The sequence below is a fragment of the Vipera berus genome, assembly GCF_964194415.1.
Source record: "Vipera berus genome assembly, chromosome: 7".
Lineage (NCBI taxonomy): Eukaryota > Metazoa > Chordata > Lepidosauria > Squamata > Viperidae > Vipera > Vipera berus.
The window spans coordinates 68,645,030-68,666,581 of NC_138209.1; the positions used below are offsets into that span (position 1 = coordinate 68,645,030).

A 21,552-nucleotide genomic window follows, 5' to 3' on the forward strand; every position below is an offset into this window, starting at 1 on the left:
GATCAGACAAAATAATAATAATAATATTCAGTTAATGTCCTGTTTCCGTAACTGGCAATGTGATGCTACAAGTTGAGAGTCATTGTCATCCAGCAAAACTTATGTTTTTGATGAGGAGATAGTTGCACCTGGTGGGGGGTGTTTATTATAGCTTTATATTTGCAAATTTAGTAAATTTGCAAAAGCTCACAGCCTGGAAGTAATTTACCTGGTTTTATATATGCTGTCCAATACTCTCCCTTTTTTTCCCCAAATAAACAATTCTGATTTTTATTTATTTGATATTGTATTTAATTCTTTTCTCCAAAATCATCCACAGAACAGACCATTGAGGTCCATGGAATTGTAAATAAAATGAAGGTTGCAATATGAATTATAAGGAGTTAGCATATTTTTTTTGAAAATGATCTTGTAGAGCTACAGTGGAAGTAAATTCCATTGTTGGCTATGGAAGGCAAGGAATGCAAGTTGGCTGTGGAAGAAGTGTGAACTGTGCCAACATTGGAAACATCTTAGCAACAGTAAAATTATCTTGGCAGTTTCTCTAGTATTTAGCAACTGGGCTAAGGCCTATACAGTTTCAAATAAATCATGTAGAGGCTTGAAGGCTGGCACTTGATTTGGCTTGCTTTTTTCCCCCTTTAGACTATCTTGATAGTTGGAAACTCGAGGGAAGTGTTTGACTGAGGCTCAGGGCCAGAAAATGCCCATGAAAAAAAATATATCTCTCTCTCCTTTCTTTGGAAGACACAATTCTCATGTCTGTGACTCTTGCACTTTCTTGACAACGGTTCAGCTTTCCTTGCTGTCGTTCTTTTTCCAATGCGAAATTTCCAAAGGTTGCCAAATTGCAAACATTACAGCTGGAACAAACTATTCCAAGTTGCATAACATTTATGTAAACAGCCTTTTGCATTGCATAATTGATTTCAGATGTTTTCAGCATGGGATTATACCACTTAATATTGCTGTTTTATAAGACATCAGATCTCCTTGAGCAATGTGAAGCACGGTGGTTGTGTCAGTGCTTGATACCGTCCTGGTATGTGTTTAGGGTAGTGGCTTATGATAGCATTCCATGGGGCCAATGCTTGCTTCTGCCTAGAGAGGAGTGGGCAAACCTAGGACTCTCCAAAGATTGCTAAAACACTCCCAGTATGGCTAAGAATGCTGGGCATTGAAATGCACAAACATCTGCAGAGTCTTTTGTTATCCACCTCTAATCTTCATATATAAGTCTATATAATTCTTTTTAATTGATTTTAAGTTTTGTAATTGTTGTATCGGTTTTTTAAAAAACCTTGTGAACCGCCCTGAGTCCTACGGGAGAAGGGCGGTATATAAATTGAATAAATAAATAAAATAAATAAATATCACTTTTGGCAGTTGTGTACCACTAAAGAAATAAATAAATCTGCCTTCCCCAACTGCAGCTTGCAAAGAATTGTAGCATGCAAATATTCACGCTTTCAAAATTTTGGAATAAACACTTCATTGAGGTGTCAGACAATGTATGGCGTGAACAGATGATTACCTAAGCAGACATCAGCAGGGATTACCTTGTTGTCATTTTTCTGAACTGGCTGCTTAAATTATCACTTGTGCCATTCGCTGAACTAATTTTCAGCCACAGATCAGTTTTCTCATTCATCCAGCTAATTCTCATTTATTATAAAGAGGCGGAGGCTTAGGTGTTAAAACAGGGTCTAGCCAGGGAACATGAAAAGGCTCCAGCAGACCAACTGATAGACTTCTGCAGACTGCAGGACCACACTGAATTAGATTCAGGTGCATTAATGCCTAAAACAGTCAATTGCATTGGTGAGTTCAGGCGAGCTGTTTATCAAGTGAAATTTATAATTTAGGCTTGAAGTTTAATGAAGTTTAAGGGACGCGGTGGCTCAGTGGGTTATGTTGTGACTCAGGGTCAGCCTGTGGGTCCGACAGCCGGCTCCGATGTATCGGAGGACTCAGATGTGGGGGAGGAGGGAAACGAACCGGCTGATGATGATTTGGAGACTTTGCAGAGTCCTCAGCCGGGAACCTCTGCTCAGCTGTGTGAGCCCGAGAGTGCGGAGGATGATGACCCACAGCTGGCCCTGTTCAAGGACGCCCGACGCAGGAGGCAGTCGAGCAGGGACAAACAAAGGAAGGCTATGGGACTCCTCGGGAGGAGGCACAGGGAGACCACGCCCTGAGCTCTCTATAAAAGGAGTGTTTGGGGAGGGGCTGGTTGCTGAAAGCAACTCTTTTGCTTGAGAAGATAAGCTCTTGTGTGTTTACTATTAAATCTTGGCAGAAGCCTTTTAGCCTTGGACGCTTTCCAGTCTCTTCTTTTGATTAGGGGTGCGAGAAGAGGGCTGGTTCAGAACAGGTTAGGACGCTGAGCTTGTCGATCAGAAGGTCAGCAGTTTGGCGGGTCGAATCCCGAGTGCCGCGTAACAGAGTGAGTGCCTGTTACTCGTCCCAGCTTCTGCCAACCTAGCAGTTCGAAAGCACGTAAAAATGCAAGTAGAAAAAATAGGGACCACTACGGTGGGAAGGTAACGGCGTTCCGTGCGCCTTTGGCGTCTAGTCATGCCGGCCACATGACCACAGAGACGTCCTCGGACAAGCGCTGGCTCTTCGGCTTTGAAACGGAGATGAGCACCGGCCGCTAGAGTCGGAAACGACTAGCACGCATGTGCGGGGGAACCTTTACCTTTACCTTTTACTTAATCAAGTTTAAAACTAGCATATGCAATAGGAACAGAGTTCTTTGCTTTTGTGTCAGCATTTTACTTTAAGAAAGGGGGGGGAACAGTAAAAAGTAAAAAATAAAATCAAACTAGTGTTCTGATGTGATCTCCTCCTGACCTCATTCCATGGGGAGGGGTACTGGTTTCAAAGTGGGAAGATCATCTCTTGCCATTGATGCAACTTAAATGTTCCAAAGGGCACGTCAGACTCACGTCAGAATAGGAATAGTGCAGTCCCTGGCATTTCTCATGCTTGTGTAATGTGTATTAAATTGATGAAATTTAAGTCAAGTTCTCAAGTGCTTTCAACTACTATAGTGACAGCTTTTTTGATATCAGCAATGCTGTGACATGTGCTTTTATGACAGAATTTGACTCTGAATCAGGGACATTGTTATATTAGAAAATAGGCAGTTCCCAATTCAGCCTTTTTTTTTTTTTTGAAGGATAAAAACTATTCATGTAAGATAACTTTTCAGATCCGTGAGCTTTTCAAGCAATGGAATGTGTAAATTGAACTTTCTGCAATTAGTCATTCTCAGATAAATCTTACATTCCAGGAATAATACCACCATTTTTACAGAAAGAAATTCAGTTGCAACGTTAACATGATACTTTACTGTTCGTAGTATTTTGTATCAGAATATTTTACTTCATTCATGAGCTGATGTTATTTTGATCTTTCATGGATGCTCTACTGTATTCCATCTATGGAAGCAAATCTACCTACACTTCATAGAACTTTTTATCATTTTTATATGAATTATTTGGAGTCCTAGATGTTTGTCTAAAAAGTGGACCTGTTTATAAGTGCTGAGCTTATGATTTTTCTGCAATGATAATTGCTTGGTTTATGGAGACATGAAAATTATCAGACTTCCAGGTCTGAAAATAAATAGAGAAAAGACTAAAGTGTCAACTAAAAACCTTACAGAAAAACAAAAAAAAATCAATTATCAGAAAAAACAGGTCTTCAAATAGTCAAAACAGCAACATGTGCAACAATAAAAGAAGATAATTACACAAAACTTAAAACAAATAAAATTAGACTTGGAAAAATGGAAAAACCTACAATTTTCAATGCTGGGGAGAATAGCAACAGTGAAGATGAATATTTTACTTAAAGTACTCTTTTTGTTTCAAACAATACCTATAAAAGTGGGGAAAAACTTATTTGATGAACTAAACAAATCAATATTGAAATAGGATAAATTGAAAATACTTCAAGAAGCTAAAGAAAATGGAGGATTTGGACTACCAGGCTGGAATCTATGTTACCAAGCAGCCGTTCTAACATGGCTAAAAGAGTGGATAACTCTTAGAGATAGATTACTATACCTAGAGCAGACATGTCAAACACAAGGCCCGGGGGCCAGATCCGGCCCGCGAAGTGGTTTCATGCGGCCCGCGAAGCCATCCTGGAAACAGTGAGGGAACGGCCCCCACTGCCTTGGCCCTGGCCCAGAGACCCTCCTCCTGCCAGAGACCCTCAGATCTGTCCCACTCCTGCCCAGGCCCCCATAGGCACCCTTGAGGCGAACGATGTAGAGCTGGCCACGCCCACCCAGTAGGCCATATGTACTCTAGCCACGCCCACCCAGTAGGCCACGCCCACCCTGGCTATACCCACCCGGCCCCCTGAGGGCAACTGCAATGCTGATGCGGCCCTCAATGAAATTGAGTTTGACACCCCTGACCTAGAGGGACATGACCTACAATTTGGATGGCATGCCTTTCTATGGTATGGGAAAAATAAAATTCACAGATACTTTCAATATCGCTACTTAAGAACACACTGTTGCTAGAATGGGGAAAAATAAAAGCGAAAATCTATATGAAAATACCTGAATGGCTTTGAACAATGGAAGCGTTTGTTCACCCAAACTTAATAAACTATGACAAAATTGTGACTTATAAAGACATTCTGAATAAAGAAGGAAAAATAAAACATAGACAAGAACTAGAAGAACAGGGTATTTGACTTATCATGGTGGCCATATCTGCAAATCTAAACAAGATATGAAAAAGATGTTAAAATATCTGGATTCTATAAAGAACAGACAGAATTTGATAAGATATTACTGACATCAGATGAAAAATTGATTAAGAAACTTTATAAATATATGCTAAGTTTAAAGATGGAAGAGGAACAAGTTAAAGAAACGCTAACATGGGCAAAGAATTTTGGGCATAATATAGAACTGGAAAAATGGCAAAGCCTTTCTAAAATAACAAAAGCAGTAGCATACAAAGACAATTTATATTAAATGTTTTGTAGATGGCATTTAACACCTGTGAGGTTAGCAAAAATGTATCAAGCAATTGTAGGAAATATAAACAAAAACCAGGCACTTATTACGATCTTTGGTGGACATGCTCTAAAGCTAAAAGATTTTGGTTAAGAATACATACACGGTTAGAGAAAATGACAAAAAAAAACATATAGAGTTTAAGCCAGAATTATTTTTGCTAGGCATAATTGTAGGTAATTATGAGAAAGAGTGTATATATTTAATTTTACATATATTAACTGCTGCAAGAATTGTATTTGCTCGATATTGGAAAAATGAAGATCTACCAGCAGAAGAAGTGTTAATTAAAAAAAAATCTTAAGAGTGTGCAGAAATGGATAGATTGACATTGAAAATGAAAGAGAAGACTCAGTTTATGTTAGAACATGGATACTTTTTATCATTGGCTAGAAAAAAATGAGGTAGAGAGAAAGGAACTTAACATGTATTAGTAAACTAGGCATGAAACCCAAACAATATGTTGCTGATAATATTTTAAGCACTTGTGACTATAAAAAACTATGCATTCTGGAGAAAAAAGTTCAGAAGCATTTTGACTTTAGATAGATAGATAGATAGATAGATAGATAGATAGATAGATAGATAGATAGATAGATAGATAGATAACCTTGTCATTTTTTTACTGTGCGCACATTGGCACACATTAAAAATGAAATTTAGTTGCTTGCTCTCAAAGTGTACACATACACAACACACATTTAAACACACTGTGTACAACATACTTATAGGCCTTACATATAAGTAACATATAAATATTAATCACTGTCCATCTTGAGTACATAAGGGAAAGAGGAAGCTTTAGAGTGCACAAGGTATGGAACAAACTGTGGATTAAATCTGGATGTTCTGCTTCAGATACCACGAAGCCTTACCATCACTTGCTATTATGTGTCTTGTTTCATATAAACTGACATCAAACTGCAGTGGGCTATAATTAATTGGAATCAGAAGCTTCCACAGTTTTCTATGAAAGAGAGAGAGAAAGAAAGAGAGAGAGAGAGGGGGGAGGGAGAAAGAGAGATGTAGAAGTGTGGGAAATGGTTAAGCTTAATGCATTCAGCAATACAATCTCTGATACACCAAAGAGCTTCATTAGCTAAAAACAAATAAATCTCATCAATCCTCCAGGACAGGGGTCAGCAACCTGAAACAGTGAAAGAGCCACTCGGAACTGGTTCCCTCACAAAAGGAAAAACTGGGAGCCGCAAAAAATGTGTGCACATGCCCGTACATGCACGCATGCACAGAACAGGGTTTGACTGAAGAGTGGAGCCAAGGCGAGATATGCACCTACCCTGCATATTTGAATTGATTGGTTGAACTTTTTTAGTCCCACGTTTTTTTGATTTTTTTTTGAACTGCACATGGCAGAGGACTGGGAGCCGCAGGAGACGGCTGAAAGAGCCGCATGCGGCTCCGGAGCCGCGGGTTGCAGACCTGTGCTCCAGGACAAGTGATTGTGACTCTCATTTTGGACATGTGGAGAACTAAAGCTAAAGGACAGCCATTCGTTCAAGGATTTCTAATCAACAGGATTTGCAGAGCTACTGAAATACTGTCCGGGTGAATGTTGATGAAAAGATCATGCAAACCGTTACATGAAGCCCTAAGTCCTTCCCTCTAGAACACGGGTAGGCAACCTTGGCCCTTTTATGACTTGTGGACTTCAACTCCCAGAATTCCTGAGCCAGCCATGTTGAGGGGAAAGGGAGAGGTTTCCATGCTGAGCTAGGCTGGCTCAGGAATTCTGGGAGTTGAAGTCCACGAGTCATAAAAGAGCCAAGGTTGCCTACCCCTGGCCTAGGCTGCTTTATGACTGGTGGACTTCAACTCCCAGAATTCCTGAGCCAGCATGGTTCAGCTTGGAAACCTCTCCCTTTCCCCTCAGCATGGCTGGCTCAGGAATTCTGGGAGTTGAAGTCCACGAGTCATAAAAGAGCCAAGGTTGCCTACCCTTGCTCTAGAAGATAATCCACTTTCTCAATGGCCTTTTTAGAGGAGATTCCTCACTAGACTGATGTGCAGATCTAGCAAAACATAAAAAGCTATGGCCTGAAACATGGGGGTGGATTGTGATAAAGGAATGGGATGCCAAGGTCAAACGGAATCAAGACTTTTCTAGATTCCGTTTATTTGCCAATCTACTAAACTTGGTCAATAAAATTAAAGACAGGAAAAAAAATAATGCTGTTCCCCAGGAGAAAATACGCTCTTTCAGCTTACTCCAGACTACAGTTTTAAGCAAAGAGCCACTAAGCATGGGTAATAAAAACCAACCATATTGCTTGTAATGAATTAGCACATAATTCTCTGCTTATATTTCTAAGTAAGCCATGCTTTATCTGGTGAAGCTTACACCAAACAAGGGTGTTTAAAATGAAGATAAAGACGTCAGATATGGCCAGTGTTTAAATTTAAAAAAGCCTTCTTTTCTCACTGAAAATGGCTTTGCGAGTTATCTGTTATCACGATTGCATTTGCCACAATAGCATCTTAAAATATTGGTACTGAAATTTATCAGAATTTTTGAATTCTTTTATCCATTTAGATAATCAACTCGACAATGTTTTTTGTGGAATATATACCTGCCATCAGTGCTATATCTTTAAAAGCAGACCTCTATCCCCTTAAATTTATGAAGCTCATATATTGTCAATTAAACCATGTCTCTGGGCTACAATTAAATAGTTTGTGTTGGAAATTAATTTTGATTAATCCAAGATTTTAGCCAGTGAACAGACGAGAGGTAAACAAAGAAGAAATTTTTTAAAAAATATTTTATAAAGTGTTACATATAAATACCCTCAATGGATTGACTTACCTATGTCAATTGGTTCTTGTTTAATATGTGAGAACTCTGGAGGCATATTAATGGAATTGTTGTCTTCTTGAATTTCTGTAAATTTAAAAGTATTTTTTTTTAGAAAGTGCAATTGACATATGACTGGATTTCATATATTTAATATAATTATTTCAACATTAAAAACTGAGTTGGGAGTTAAAATATCCTCTAATATTTTTCCTGTCATTGTTCTAAACAATTGTATTCAAAGACTTATATTACAAACAAATATATGCCAAATGCTGCCTTCCATAGTGAAGAATATCAGGACTTAAGAGGAAGGTGCTGGCGACAGACAGTATTAACTACTACAAAGATGGGTAAAGATGCTACACCAAGATGGGAAACAGATACCGTATTTTCCGGCATATAAGACGACTGGGCGTATAAGACGACCCCCTACATTTCCTGTTAAATTATAGGGTTTGGGCTATACTCGCCGTATAAGACTACCCCTCTTCCAACGCACCCCAAATAAAAATTAAAAAACATCAGATTTGATTTTAACATGGTAATTTTAATTCAAATCCTTATGACATGCAGGTACTTAGTAGGAAAACTGTCACTTATAAACATAAGGCTGTTTGTCATCAAACATGTAAACATAAAACAGTGCAAGTGGATTAAACTTTTCCTAATTCACTCTAAAGCTTTCCCTGCGCAGACCAAATGGGAGATCCGCTCCAGGTTTTCCAGCCAGCCCACCCAGTTCCTGAGTCAAATGTGTCCTTAGAGCTAAGCAGCTGCTCTGACTGCTGCATTCCCCACCTGCCTTTCAAGTTGGGATAGACTGCAGCTGCTCTTCAACTTTAGAAGGAAAGACGCCCAGACCCCAGCCTGTAAAAAATCACAGACTGCAGCTTCTTCTCCAATTGGTCCCGCTTTCCCTGCGCAGACCAAATGGGAGATCCGCTCCAGGTTTTCCAGCCAGCCCTGTCCCTAAAGCTTCAGCACCCGGCGTATGAGACGACCCCTGACGTTTGAGAAGATTTTCATGGATTAAAAAGTCGTCTTATACGCCGGAAAATACGGTAGCTGTTTTTGGTTAAGAGGTTTGAGACCTCCAAGTTTTCTTTCGATGGGATCAAGCCCATAGTTACCCATGCAGCTTACATTTTACCAATAGAATTATCCTAAATGCATACCATTTATTATTTTAGACCACAAGATAGTAATTATTTGTGCATTTGAAGTATGGACAAGTAGATCCAGAAAACGATATATAAATACTCTGCGTGTTTTTTCCACATCAAAACCAAGCACGTACAGGGTTTCCGTATGACTTCGTCAAGATTATTTCACTTTTTTGTAGTCACTTAGTGACTACATGCACCACGTGGTTAATAAGGTAAAGACATTTCTGACTTGTACTTGGTTCCTGTATTTACATATGCATCTGATCATCTCGGCAATAATACAGAAATGATTTGTCATTGTTTTCTTCTGAGATTTTGTTTATCCTTTCCAGTCTACAGTATATCCTTGATAGTTACCCATTCCTGTGCTAGCCAGATTGACTGCCTTTAGTTTTTAAAGTTCAAGATCACTTAGATGCTGCCACAAATATGAATCCCATATTGCTAAAAAGGACATAATAATAAAATTGGAAGGGACCTTGGAGGCCATCTAGTCCAACCCCCTGCTCAGACAGGAAACCCTATACCATTTTGGACTAATGGCTGTCCAGTCTCTTCTTAAAAACTTCCATTGTTGGTGCATTCACCGCTTCTGGAGGCAGGTGGTTCAACTGATTAATTGTTCTAACTATCAGGAAGTTTCTCCTTAGTTCTAGGTTGCTTCTCTCCACGATTAGTCTTGTTTGTTTCCCACATGCCATTTTGTTCTTTAAATATGTGGGAAGTATGCATAATTAGATTTAATAGTCTGGTGTGTTGACTTGAAGAAATTTATCAGAGGATGTGGGGAAAAATGTTGCTTTCTGACACAAGTAGTCCTCGACTTGGGACCACAATTGGGACTGGACTCTATCATTGAGTAAAGTGGCTCTTAAGCGGGACATCCACATGACTATTTTGTTCAATGACCGCAATCCTGGCACTGCCAGTTGCGGTTGTTAAGCAATTTTATGGGACATTGAGTAGAGAATGTGTGTGGAAATCTCTGGGAGGCTCAGTGCAGGCTATAAGGCCCGTTGGCAAGTGGACACCTGGGAGGCCTGGGTCTGTTCCTCACCCAACAATCCTTGGGGAGCTGAATTCCTTCGGCGGGCAGCTCTTTCACCCAGCCCCCAGAGGTGAGAGGGAGGTGGTAGCAACTTTCAACCTTCCCTGCCAGTTTTGCTATTGTCTTTCCTGGGAAGCTGGCAGAGAAGATTTCAATTGGTGATCTCTTGATCTCAGGGAGTGTGGCCATAATCATAAAGGCAAACAGGTTGCCAAGCACTCTGATCACATCACTTGCGGGTATGTGCAACATTTTGCCATAAAACATTCTTTCCGAAGCTCTTATTTTGAACCATCATTAAGCAAATGGTTTAAGTTCAGGGTTACCCGTATTGTGGGGTAAGGTAAAGGCACATGCGTGCTAGTCGTTTCCGACTCTAGGGGGCCGGTGCTCATCTCCGTTTTAAAGCCAAAGAGCCAGCGCTTGTCCAAGGACGACTCCGTGGTCATGTGGCCGGCATGACTAGACGCCAAAGGTGCACGGAACGCTGTTACCTTCCCACCATAGTGGTCCCTATTTTTCTACTTGCATTTTTAGGTGCTTTCGAACTGGTAGGTTGGCAGAAGCTGGGACAAGTAACAGGTGCTCACTCTGTTACGCGGCACTCGGGATTCGACCCGCCAAACTGCCAACCTTCTGATCAACAAGCTCAGCGTCCTAACCCACTGAGCCACCGCGTCCCTTTTATTGTGGGGTACTTGTATGCATATTAAAACGGGCCCACGCAATAGGATCAGTTTACCCTGACATTTATTTTGAGGTTATTAACTCAAGCAAGTTTGCAGGCATTAACATAAAGAACAATGAATGCATTGTTCCTCTTATCTTGCATAAACGTACCCAGGGAGTTTTTTTTTCATTATGATGGCCTTAAGAATTCTCTTTAAGAAGTGAAGTCAAGGATCTTTTTCTTTTTCTTTTTTACAAAATAATGTAATCATTCATTATACTTTGCACACTACTGGGTTTTATCCCAACCAAAAAGAGGGAGGAAGTCTGACCTTCAATATAATTGGTTTCTTGCTGTTTGGTGATGTGATCCTTGTGATAGATAATATAATCAATTACAGCCGAAGGAAGATCTAACCAAAGGGTAAAAGTCCAAGTTTGTGCTGGGGGTTCAGTGACTTCGTTACCTAACTGCAACTACGTTTTAAGCTGTTGGATAATTGGCAAATATTACGCAAGACAATCTAATTGTAACATTTCAGTCAACATTTTCAAAACCAATGCTGGTTTATTGATTTTATTCGTGCCCATTTTCATATCTGTTTAAAAGACATCCCTGATGTTATTTTTTTTATATCAAGAAAGTAGCACTGGTGGTGTACATGTTTCTTTTGGATTTAGAAATTTTAGCCCGTTTGCTTTTATCAGCTTAAATGTTCATTCAGACAGAACAAACCAAACCAAACCAAATACTCATGCTTTGGGAGTTTGTGGAGAAATAGGTTTCTAGAAAATTCTCTGTCTATAATAATTTGGCACCCTCTACTGGCTGATATATGGTTATAGCATGTGGTGGTAGCAAAAGGCAGATGTTAGGAGCTGATGATGTTCTTAATTTTGAAATGTTACTTTGGTTTTCAATACAGTGAGAAAACCTCTTAACCAGTGGATTTATATTTCAAAAATCTAACAAGCAGCATATGAAGTATAGACTCAGTAATGCTAGCATTCATCATATCAAAGCAGAAAAAGGAATATAAATAGTCCTCGACGTGGCCATAATTGATGCTACAATTTTGGTCATACGTTGTGATGATCATAAAGCAGGTGACTGCACCTTAATTTTACCACCTGTTTTGCGTTAAATGAACTCCACAGTTATTAAGCAAATCTATTTTCTAGGAAGCATTTCCAGCAAAAAAACATAAATCACGGTCACGTGAGCACAGAGTGCTGCAAACAGCCACACATTTCAAAGGTGTCGTCCATCCCATTTTCACGGTCTGTTATAATTTTGGTTAGTCAGTCCTAGAGGAGATCAACCCTGACTGCTCTTTAGAAGGCCAGATCCTGAAGCTAAAACTCAAATACTTTGGCCACCTAATGAGAAGGAAGGACTCACTGGAGAAGAGCCTCATGCTGGGAAAGATTGAGGGCAAGAGAAGAAGGGGACGACAGAGAATGAGGTGGCTGGATGGAGTCACTGAAGCAGTAGGCGTGAGCCTAGATGGACTCCAGAAGATGGTAGAGGACAGGAAGGCCTGGAGGAACATTGTCCATAGGGTCGCGATGGGTCAGACACGACTTCGCAACTAACAACAACATAATTTTGGTTATTAAGCAACCAGTTAAAACGTCAAGGACTATCTGTATTAGGCTAATGTGAACATTACCTGTATTCCAACTTCTCCCTCCATCCTTTCTTATTTAGGTGCTGGGGGTGAAGGTGCCTTCGTGACTTCACTTTATGTTTTATTTATTACATAATACAATAGACGCATCTCCATTTTGAGTAGAATAAACTAGGCATACTAAAACTGGCTGGCAGTCAGATGCTACGATCCCAAATCCTTAATCTCTGTCCGCACTGATGCCAAACAACACCAGCTCGATTGGAACAACACAAAAATCATTGGCCACGCTATTACCCGCCAGGCTTGTGAGTTCATCGAAGCCTGGCACTGCACAAGTGATTCCATCAACAGACACATCGACCTACAATTGGCCTATGAGCCACTCAGAATCCAAATCAACCACACAGCCAACCAGAGACGGCACCGACCCACAACCAACCCACACAAGCCCCCCCTCCCACCAGCAGTTCACCTCCCAATGCCCTTGATCTTGTGTAACACGCTTCTCACTGATGACTCACACCTTACCCTCACTTGACGCACCCACACCTGAAGCCCTTATAAAAAGAAGGAACACTGACATCCCCTCAACTCCACTGAAGATGTTACCTAGCCTGGTAACAAAACATTCAGAAACCAACCCACAAGCTCAGAGAACGAAGCTTCACCCTCATAAAACTGGAATATGGTTGACAGGTTCGGTGAGGATTTTTGTAAAAATGTTGATTATCTAACACCCAGACCTTAGCAACATAGTAAAATGAGTTTCTGTCCCAGACAAAGACTTTTCATAAGCATTTGCACTTGATGTCAATTTGTCAAGGTCTTTATCCATTACCACCGTATTTGTTGCGAAAGGCTTGCACTTTATTTGTCAAATTAATTAAAGTGCTCTGGGAGAACTCAGAGATGTAGAAAAGGTGTCAAAGGGGCTACAGATTACAATGAACTGAAATTTCTTCAGGGAAAAAAACCACCCTACTAACTGCACAAATAAAGATGACAAAATTCTCATTGGTAATGGAGGAAAGGCAGAATTACCGCATATAGATAGTCCCCGACTTAAGAGCACAATTGGGACCTGAATTTCCATAGCTCAGCAAGGTGATTGTGAAGCGAGCAGTGCCCAATTTTACAACCTTTCCACCATGGTTGCTAAGCCAATTACTGCAGTTATTAAGTGAAGCACACGGTCATTAAGCGAATCTGGCTTCCCCATTGACTTTGCTTGTTAAAGGTCAGCTGGGAAGGTCACAAATGACCTGTAGATGTTATGAATGCCAGTTGCCAAGTACACGAATTTCAACTACATGACTGTGGTTTTGCTGAAGTGACCATAAGGCAGACATGTCAAACTCGTGATGTCGCGCAACGTATCGGGATGGTTTTGCCATTGCCGGCAATGGGTGGACGTGGGTTCTGGATGGTGTGTCCGGACCGTGGGCCGGCAGTTTGACACCCCTGCCATAAGGGCAAAGACTGGTTGTAATTTACTTTTTTTCCAGTGTCATAACTTTGAACAATAGCCAAAATGTGGAAAGTCAAGGATGATCTCTATGTTTGGGCTCAACCTTCTCTGATGTGTGGATATCTGTTCCACTAAATCAGGGTAGGCAACTTTGACTCTTTTATGACCCGTGGACTTCAACTCCCAGAGGAATTCTGGGAGTTGAAGTGCACAAGTCATAAAAGAGCCAAGGTTGTTTACCCCTGCTAAGTGGTTGTGAAGAACAGAAAGAAGCCAAGGGGAAGGTTGAGACTGATAGAAGTATGTTGAGGAAAACCTATTTGCTATAAGCGGAATACAAGTCTCTAGCTTTAGATGAATTACATCCTATGATATTGAAAACAGTTTACTGATAGTCTGGCTGAACCACAGTTCATTACTTTTAATAAATCCTTGAGAACTGGTGAATTGGTAGATGGCAAATGGAGAGCTAGCATTGCCCCCAATTTCAAAAAGTAATAAAGATCCAGAGAACTAGACTAAATAGTTTAACATCAATTCTTGGCTAGATAATAAAATAATACAATAAAATCATTAGAACCCAGAGAGTAATTGTTAAAAAGTAGAATTTGCTGGGCTAACCGTGTCTCATTTTTACATTTTTAGTAGACACTGGAAATGCTATAAGGATAATTGATCTTGATTTCAAAGTATGGAGTAAATCACATGTCCGTTACACGGAGCTGCTGCTGGTTTGAAAATACTGTACTGTGCAACTTTTTCTCGTCTACCTCTAGTATGTACGCGGATGCCCCAGATTAGGTCCTGCCTGTCTGACTATAAATTGAATTATGATCCAGTGAAATGCAGCTAAAGAAAATGGAAATGTGGTTTTAAGTTTCATTAGCAGAAGAGTAGCAGGAGTTAGAATTACAATAAGATAAATTAACAGACTTTTTAGTAATAATAATTTATCTAAACAATTTCTCACTCCTTCTAAATTCTTGGATTTTGGGATTTACAGGAACTATGACTTTAGACTTCCTCCACATTTTAAGCTGTTTGTTTCGTAGTTAATGCATTCATTATAGCTCCTAGTTTTCTCATCTAATTGCTAGCCTAGTAGCCTTAATCAGAACAGAAGATAATAATAATACTAATAACAAGTTGGAAGGGACCTTGGAGGTCATCTAGTCCAACCCCCTGCTCAGGCAGGAAACTCTATACCATTTCAGGCAAATGGCTGTCCAGTCTCGTCTTAAAAACTTCCAGTGTTGGAGCATTCACCACTTCTGGAGGCAGGTTGTTCCACTGGTTAATTGTTCTAATTGTCAGGAAGTTTCTCCTTAGTTCTAGGTTGCTTCTCTCCTTGACTAGTTTCCATCCGTTGCTTCTTGTCCTGCCTTCGGGTGCTTTGGAGAATAGCTTGACTCCCTCTTCTTTGGGGCAGCCCCTGAGATACTGGAACACTGCTATCATGTCACCCCTCACCCTTCTCTTCATTAAACTACACAGACCCAATTCCAGCAACCGTTCCCTATATGTTTTAGCCTCCAGTCCCCCAATCATCTTTGTTGCTCTTCTCTGTACTCTTTCTAGAGTCTCGACATCTTTTTTACACTGTGGTGACCAAAACTGGATGCAGTATTCCAGGTGTGGCCTTACCAAGGCATTGTAAAGTGGTATTAGTACTTCACGCGATCTTGATTCCATCCCTCTATTAATGCAGCCCAGCACTGTACATAATATGAATCCTTAGGTACTTGAAAGAATACCACAGAAGAGCAGGACCCCTTTTCTATAATCCTAATACACTGAATAATGGGGTTACATTTCAGGGAAGTAGATTGCAGTTTAGTGTTAGAAAATTAACCCTAAATAATAATAATAATAGCAGTTCAGCATCAAATCTAATTTCTCAGAAAAATATCCTTTTACTGGCGTCTGGAAAGCTCTCTGCTTTCATTTGGATTTTTGCATGATGCCTTTCCCTGTTGTGTGATTCAGTGATATCATACACAAATAAGGTAAAGGTAAAGGTTCCCCCGCACATGCGTGCTAGTCGTTTCCGACTCTAGGGGCCGGTGCTCATCTCCGTTTCAAAGCCGAAGAGCCAGCGCTTGTCCGAGGACGTCTCCGTGGTCATGTGGCCAGCATGACTAGATGCCAAAGGCGCACGGAACGCTGTTACCTTCCCACCATACTGGTCCCTATTTTTCTACTTGCATTTTTTACGTGCTTTCGAACTGCTAGGTTGGCAGAAGCTGGGACGAGTAACAGGCGTTCACTCTGCTACGCGGCACTTGGGATTCGACCCGCCAAACTGCCGACCTTCTGATTGACAAACTCAGCGTCCTAACCCAAATAGTAATCTACAAAAGGATGAAATGGAATTGCAAAACATTTACCTGAATCAACAATTTCTTCTTTTATATGCTCCCTTCTAAGTGTGGAATCAGGTTTTCTCAAGTGCCCAGAGTTCGTTCTCTCTGCTGTGCTGCAAATCACTAAAACAACAAAAAGGACAATTATGTAAATGCTGGTATCATATTGTAAAGCTTGGAATTTTAATAGTTGAGTCAAGAAATTGATCAGCAGTGTCTCATAGTCACCTGCATTTGCCATTTTCTTTGTATTGGTGTCTCCAGATGTGTTACTAATAAAGTCCTCTTCACCTGTAATTCAGAGTAATTCTGGATAAAATGTTACGGATTAGTGTTACAGCCGTAAAATTCTATTTCTTATAAATGATGCTCAGTCCTTAACCAGTGAAGCCAAACACAGTCCATCAGCCTTAAATTGTATTTTGCTTGAGTACTCAAGAAGTGTACACACACCATGTTTTAACAATTCCAGACAGGAAACAAACATAATGCATTAATCACACCATCCAGAAGACCCTAATATTCATTGGACTGCATTTGTTATACTGAATATCTTTGCAAATCGTAAGTGGCAATGTAATAGAGGAGGCCACATAGTTTAGCCTTCTTAGGATCCTATATAACCGTCTTCCTAGCAGTGTGGACAAACCATGCCATCCTTGGGCAGCAGATCAACAGCTGTGCTAAAAATGATGTGCTTTGCAGGGCATCCAGTTGAGAAATGCTGAAAAAATAGCGCTTATATACTGCTTCATAGTGCTTTACAGCTCTCAGCAGAATCAGCATATTCTGATCAGCGTACAGCCCTCAACTATCTTGGTCCTCGTTTTACCGACCTTGGAAGGCTGAGTCAACCTTGAGCCAGTCAGGATCGAACTGCAGGCTACAGGCAGTTAGTATGCAATACTGCATTCTAACTGCATTTAACTACTGTGTCACCACAGCTCCTAATTACTCCTAATTACAAGCAATTGTAACTGTGATTTCAGAGACCTACAACTTTTCGCCTGCATCATAGAAAGGGACCATCTTTGACCATACAACTGTGGTTGCCATCTTGGTTTGTTTTGTTTTTAAACACCCACAGATATCCCTGATTATTAATTAAGATATCCCTGTCATCTGAATTAAAGCACCTGACCAACTGGATCACATACCACTCTTTCCACATTAATTATTTTTCTAGTTTTCTTTCTTCCCTTTTCATACTGTAGTTTGAATTAAGCCGAGTTTGTAAAACGTACTGGAATTCTTTATATGCACAATTTGATGCAAAATTATTTTAAAAAGTAAAAAACAAAATAATTACCTGTTATTTTTTTTTCTATTGTGGTCTTTATCCGTTCTGCTGGTTTTTCACCATAGTCATTATGGAGTCTGCTTGTTTTATCTGCATTGTGTCCCAAAATAGCATCCAATTCTCTGAAAAACCTCATACTTTTGTTTGTGTTGCCTGAGTACTGGGCATCCTTAACACTCTTGTATTCATGCTTTAGATTTTTATATTTTGTTCTGCATTGCTTCCAGTCCCGGTCAATTCCAAATTTTTGTAGTCTAGCAGCAACATGTTCAAATATTCTTTTGTTTCTCACTGTTCCTTCCAATTGTTGCTGAATGCCCTTTTCTGACCAGACACGTATTAGAGCTCTTACTTCATTAACAGTCCAGTGCTTTCCTCCTTCGTTTGCTACAGAAGGAATGAAGGGAAGATTTTTGGAAGCATCTAATACTGTGGTTGGATTACCTGCATCAGGTAGGATAGGAGAAAGACACAGATGTGTATTACCTGCAATGGGTAGGGTGGGGGTCAGGATCAGATAGAGATAGTAAGAGAGAAAATGTGTGGTTAACTATTTCTTCTCCAGGAACATTAATAGAAAAACATAGAAATAAACTCAAGCTGGATGACAAACCAGTAAAAAATAAAATTATTTTTATACCTTCTCTTGTAAAGTTAGTATGTCAGGCAACAATAGGTTTTGTTTTTTTTCGGGGGGTGGGTGGGGGAATCTGAAAGGGAATCCATAATTAATGATAATTAATCCATAATTAAGGTTACATTAATCCTTCTGGATGATTTACTGTTCAGAACTGTATACAAGTCTGACCAATCCACAGAACACTATTTTCAGCCCTTAGATCTTTATTTGCAGTCTCCAGAGCCATGCAGAAAATGGCAAAGTTTGGCTGTGCATTTTTTTTTCTGGAAGATATGTTAAAAATTATAACAGCAACCAAAATAGTTGTGTTCGGTCTCTGTTCCAAGTTTGGGGATTCTTGTTTGTTTGTTTTTAAATCAACCTAAAACCCAACAGGAAGCAAGCTTGGTACAGTGATTATAAGCATCAGCAAGAAACGGGGAAACCGTAAATTCTAATCCCAACTTGGGCATGAAACCAGCTGGGTGACCTTGTCAATTTCAGCCCTAGAAAAGATGCAGTGCAAACCACTTCTGGAAAACCTTGCCAAAAAAAACACCTGTGGGGATTTCTCCTGCCAGGCTCTGAAAATCAGACTCCATTGAACAAAAGAAAAGACACCTCTGCCCAAAACTTGCTCTCTTTTGTGATATCTGGGCCATTATTGACTGTCGTACCATTAAAACATAATTAATTAGCATCTAAAATCACCAAAATCATGACGCCCTGAAACTTTTTCTTCAAATTACTGTTATGAATGGGCTCTCCATGGTTTTATAGGTGATAGTTACACGTATTCACTTTGTATGTTACAGGTGCAAATTATCTTTAAGTAGAGAAATTATACTCACTTTGCCTCAGATGGTATTCTATCTTTTGGAATCAGCTGCCTGTTAGAGTTGGTTCCAAAAATGCATCAACCAATTGACTTTGGTTAAAATTAAAATAAAAACTTGCACGTGGGCATCATTTTCTTGTATATAGCCTCAGTACTGTTAACTCATCCTATACTTTGTCCCTGTCGATAGGGAAATTTGCTAGGCGCTAGTATCCCTTCAGCATTTTTCAAAAAATTGTTTTGCTGCATCTACTCACGGCATCATTTTACTTCTCATATGAGTAGGTAGGCAGTTCTTTTGTGAATGTCAACTAGATGTATATTGAGTTATTTCTAAACTGGAATGGTATGTGAGAATGACCTTGAGAGATGAGGGGAAAAGATGTTGATCAGAGAAGAGAGGGAGAAACCCCCAGTGGTTCAATGGCAGAATAACTTAGGAAAGACCCCACCCCACCCAAATGAATCAGACAATTAAAAGTGATGGTGCAGGGAAGATTTGTATTTTCAGACCTGAAAGCTTCTGTTAATGTAGCCTTATAATAAAGTAGAATTAGCTTATCAGGTTGCGTTTACTATCTGGTTTACCTGGAAGGGTTGACATAAACAGATTGGGGTGGAAAACGTGCAGAAGGGTATGCCTTTTTTCCTAAAATATTAACCTCCTTAAATCCTTAATGTTGTTAGCAGTCTCAGGAATTCTACTTCTGGGTTAGACATGCTAAGACATTCCCCCCACCCCCCTATGATTCTGAAGTATTAACAAGAGCTGCTAAATTAACTAGTTAACATCATGCGTACGTAAGCCAGTCAGTACCTCAGCCATTGACATCAGTTTTCATAGCCTCAAATGCCTGAATTGTCTCAACTCTCACCCTTAGTTTCTTGTGTCCTCCCATTACCATAGTGTTTTATCAGTTTATATTTAGCCACTTCTACAGTATATGCCAGGGTCCTCAACCTTGGCAACTTTTAAGACTAGTGGACTTCAACTCCCAGAATTCCTCAGCCTGGCTGAGGAATTCTGGGAGTTGAAGTCCACAAGTCTTAAAGTTGCCAAGGTTGAGGACGAGACAATCAACCAGCCAAAAGGGAACAAAAAGATCCCAGCATCTCTCCACCAGTAATCAGCACCCAGATCAGCATGGATTAACTCCAAAATTAACATCAGATCAACAATCAAGTAAACAACACCCAATCAAGAAGCTGCCAAAGAAGAAGCCAGCAGTAAGCAGCCAACCAAAGAATCTGTAGGACCACCCCCACAAACACTGACAGGGTAAACCATAGAATATCAACTGAAAGCAAACCGCACTCCTTGCTAAGCCCTGATGGTGTTACCTAGTTTGGGTAATGAAACGTCTGCAAGAGAACAATCTCAGAGAACACCAAGGACCCCTCATTTTAATCCTCAGATACAAATATTCTTTATGGTATTTTCAGCCACATTGGTGTGATGGAACATGCACCTGGAGAAGCAGTGGGGAAGAGTTTTCCCAGAGAGAAGCCCAAATTAAGAGACTGCACATTCCAGGATGGGGTGGCGGGGAAGAGGAAGAGATAGCCACACCTAACGTCTCTCAGAATATGTCCAGTCGGTTAGAAGCTTATAGCTTTAATTTGGCAAGCTTCCGTTCATTAGGTGTAAGCAACTAAAGGATTGGACTTGATTTGAACTTCGCTCTGGTGTCTCTGGGCTTGGGCTTCTCAGTTGGACAGGGACGTGTTGGAAGAAAAGTCTTCATCATGGTTCCATCCAAGTCGGGGATAAACAACATGGCGACTGCTTTAGGAAGAAGGTTACAGTTTATTGCAGAGGAAAGCCAGACAGAAAGATGGATCCAGCAGAAAAGGACTGAGCACATGTAGGGACCCCCTTGAATCTTTTGTTTGAAGTTATTTCCTGCTTCAGGCTTTGTATTTCCTGTGCCACATATTCTGACCTGAGTCTGGGTGTGCCTTTCTGGTATTATTGATGGTTGTGGGTCAATCCTAGTAGGTCCAAGGGTTATATCCTGCTTTCCTGGGGGCTGGGGTATGTAGATTTTAGGCCTTTGTTTTCCTAAGCTTCTAGCCCCAAACTTCTTGATGGTTTATATTTGCATGTCTATAGAACTGGTTTCCTGCTTAGGGGAAGGAGACCTGGGACTATTAAGAAAACTGGGCATGCTTTCCTGGTTCTTCAATATCTTTTTAGGAAATATATTTTTCTGCCCTTTTAATATTTCCTTCTCTGGGGAACTGACTTCCCTCAGACGCACAAAGCATTTTCCAATACATTTTCTCTGACAGCAATAATTCAGAAATAGGTACTGAAAATCGAACTCCAATAACAATCTCGCATTTTATATTTCCTAACTTTTGCTGTATGCATGTGACCTATTCAAGTTTATTTGTGGAGAGGGTTAGGACAAATGGTACGTACAACCATGCACTCAAAACTGCCATATTGATTATTATTTTTTTAGTCCTCTGCTTGTCCCCTCCAACAACCCCCCAATCTAAGAATAAATCATGGTCATGCCACTAAAATAGTACAAAGGAGAACAGTCCATTTCATCTCTCCCATATGCTGCCTTTCATTA

At 40.2% G+C, this 21,552-nt stretch overlaps 2 protein-coding genes across 2 annotated transcripts in view; one reads left to right on the forward strand and one right to left on the reverse strand.

Moving 5' to 3' along the window:
- The window catches only part of PAICS (phosphoribosylaminoimidazole carboxylase and phosphoribosylaminoimidazolesuccinocarboxamide synthase), a gene marked incomplete at its 5' end in the record, with an annotated part of 64,978 nt that overhangs the window by 39,235 nt on the left and 4,191 nt on the right, over positions 1-21,552 (reverse strand). Inside the window, 4 exons of the mRNA XM_081333193.1 lie at positions 7,872-7,946; positions 16,235-16,333; positions 16,439-16,501; positions 17,520-17,996. Coding sequence (XP_081189319.1) covers positions 7,872-7,946; positions 16,235-16,333; positions 16,439-16,501; positions 17,520-17,996 — 714 coding nt within the window. The remainder of the gene's footprint in view (positions 1-7,871; positions 7,947-16,234; positions 16,334-16,438; positions 16,502-17,519; positions 17,997-21,552) is intronic.
- Positions 1-21,552, forward strand: part of PPAT (phosphoribosyl pyrophosphate amidotransferase) — a 67,424-nt gene that overhangs the window by 19,088 nt on the left and 26,784 nt on the right. The gene's annotated exons all lie outside the window — the stretch shown is intronic.